At 42.2% G+C, this 1471-nt stretch overlaps 1 protein-coding gene across 1 annotated transcript in view; it reads right to left on the bottom strand.

The window, feature by feature from the left end:
• UNC13C (unc-13 homolog C (C. elegans)) overlaps positions 1-1471 on the bottom strand; it is a 656589-nt gene that overhangs the window by 324144 nt on the left and 330974 nt on the right. The window contains 1 exon segment of the mRNA XM_012658024.1: positions 1163-1182. Coding sequence (XP_012513478.1) covers positions 1163-1182 — 20 coding nt within the window.

Below are 1471 nucleotides of genomic sequence, written 5' to 3'. Positions count from 1 at the left end.
TGAGTCAGGTGCACCACAGGGCACTAGGGATACTAAGATGAAATTCACAGCCTAGTGGGGAAGACAGGCCAAACTGATGTCATATTACGTGCCTGATAAATTTGGCCTAATAACTATACTGGTGGTGTCATGACAAGAGGTTATGAGAACAGGGAACGGAAACACCTAATCCAGCTAGAAGAGGTTATAAAGGATTTCTGAAGGTCAGCTGAGCTGGAGTTAGCCATGAGGAGGGGGGCTTGGGGAAATGAAGAACACGCCAGGCAGGTGAAGATAATGCAGGCAAAGTCATCATGGAGTTTAGCATGCTGAAGCATGGACTGTAAGGTGGAGATCATGTTGAAGTAAAAAGGGATAGTCAGGGCTTTAAACCTCATACGGACTTTGGATAATGGCAGAGAATTTGGACTTAATCTCATGAGTGAATGAAGAGCCAGTCAAGACCTATAAATAGGAGAGTCACACAAACTGGACATATTTTAAATGGATTGTTGAAGTGGCAGGTAGCAAATGGATCTAAAGGTCTATTTAGCCAGATTGTGCTGTGACAGCAACTCCAAATCTCAGTGAATTAATGCAGTAAAGGATTATTTCTTAAATATCCAAAGTCTGAAGCTAGCTGGGCAGCCCTTCTCCATCTGGTAGGTATATCATGTGGAATATGTATCCTTTTAGGTTCTGCACTGCAGGTTATAAGATGTTTTTATGGGTTGGGAGTAGAAGGGGATTTCCTTAAGTTTTCCCATATCTCATTGTCCAGGACCCTGCCACATGGCTCAGTGTACCTGCCAGGGGCATCAGGCAAGCACTGAGACTCTACCACAGAAAAGGGCACTTCATTCAGTCTTGTTTATAATCTACCAAATGCACCTGTAAATTCTTATTGTATTGTTTGAGAGAAAACATTGTTTATTAATTTATTCAATTCATTCAACAAATGCTTTTTTGAGCACCCGCTAGACACTGTCATAAGCACTGCCACTGCCATGAGTAGCAGGGGTACAGCCTTGTTCATGTTTCTTCCCTGTGCATAGACTCTTCCTTGGCTCCCCAGGCTCATACTGATGTGTTAGAGTAAGAGTAAGTTAGAGATGTGTTAGATTAGAGTAAGTCAGGCGGAAAGTACAACATGGGCCAGACCACGTGGGGTTTTATAGGCCACGGGAAGGACTTTGAACTTGACTTAAATGAAGGGCCTTTAGAACATTCTGTGCAGAAGAGTGACATAATCTGACTTACTTTTTAAAAGGATCGTTCTGGCTGCTCTGTTGAGAACAGATGTAAGGTGCTAGGTTGGAAGCATAGAGCTCTATTAGGAAGTTATGCAGTAATCCAAATGACCAGTGATGATGGTCTTGGACCATGGCAGAAGCATGGAGCAGATGGTGAAAAATGTTCAGACTCTACACTTATTTTGAAGTTAAAGTACTTAACTTTGAAGGTAAAATGATCGTAATTTGAAGACAAGTCA

This window comes from Propithecus coquereli, unplaced genomic scaffold (assembly GCF_000956105.1).
Source record: "Propithecus coquereli isolate 6110/MARCELLA unplaced genomic scaffold, Pcoq_1.0 Scaffold57, whole genome shotgun sequence".
Lineage (NCBI taxonomy): Eukaryota > Metazoa > Chordata > Mammalia > Primates > Indriidae > Propithecus > Propithecus coquereli.
This window is presented reverse-complemented; position numbering and strand designations above follow the sequence as displayed.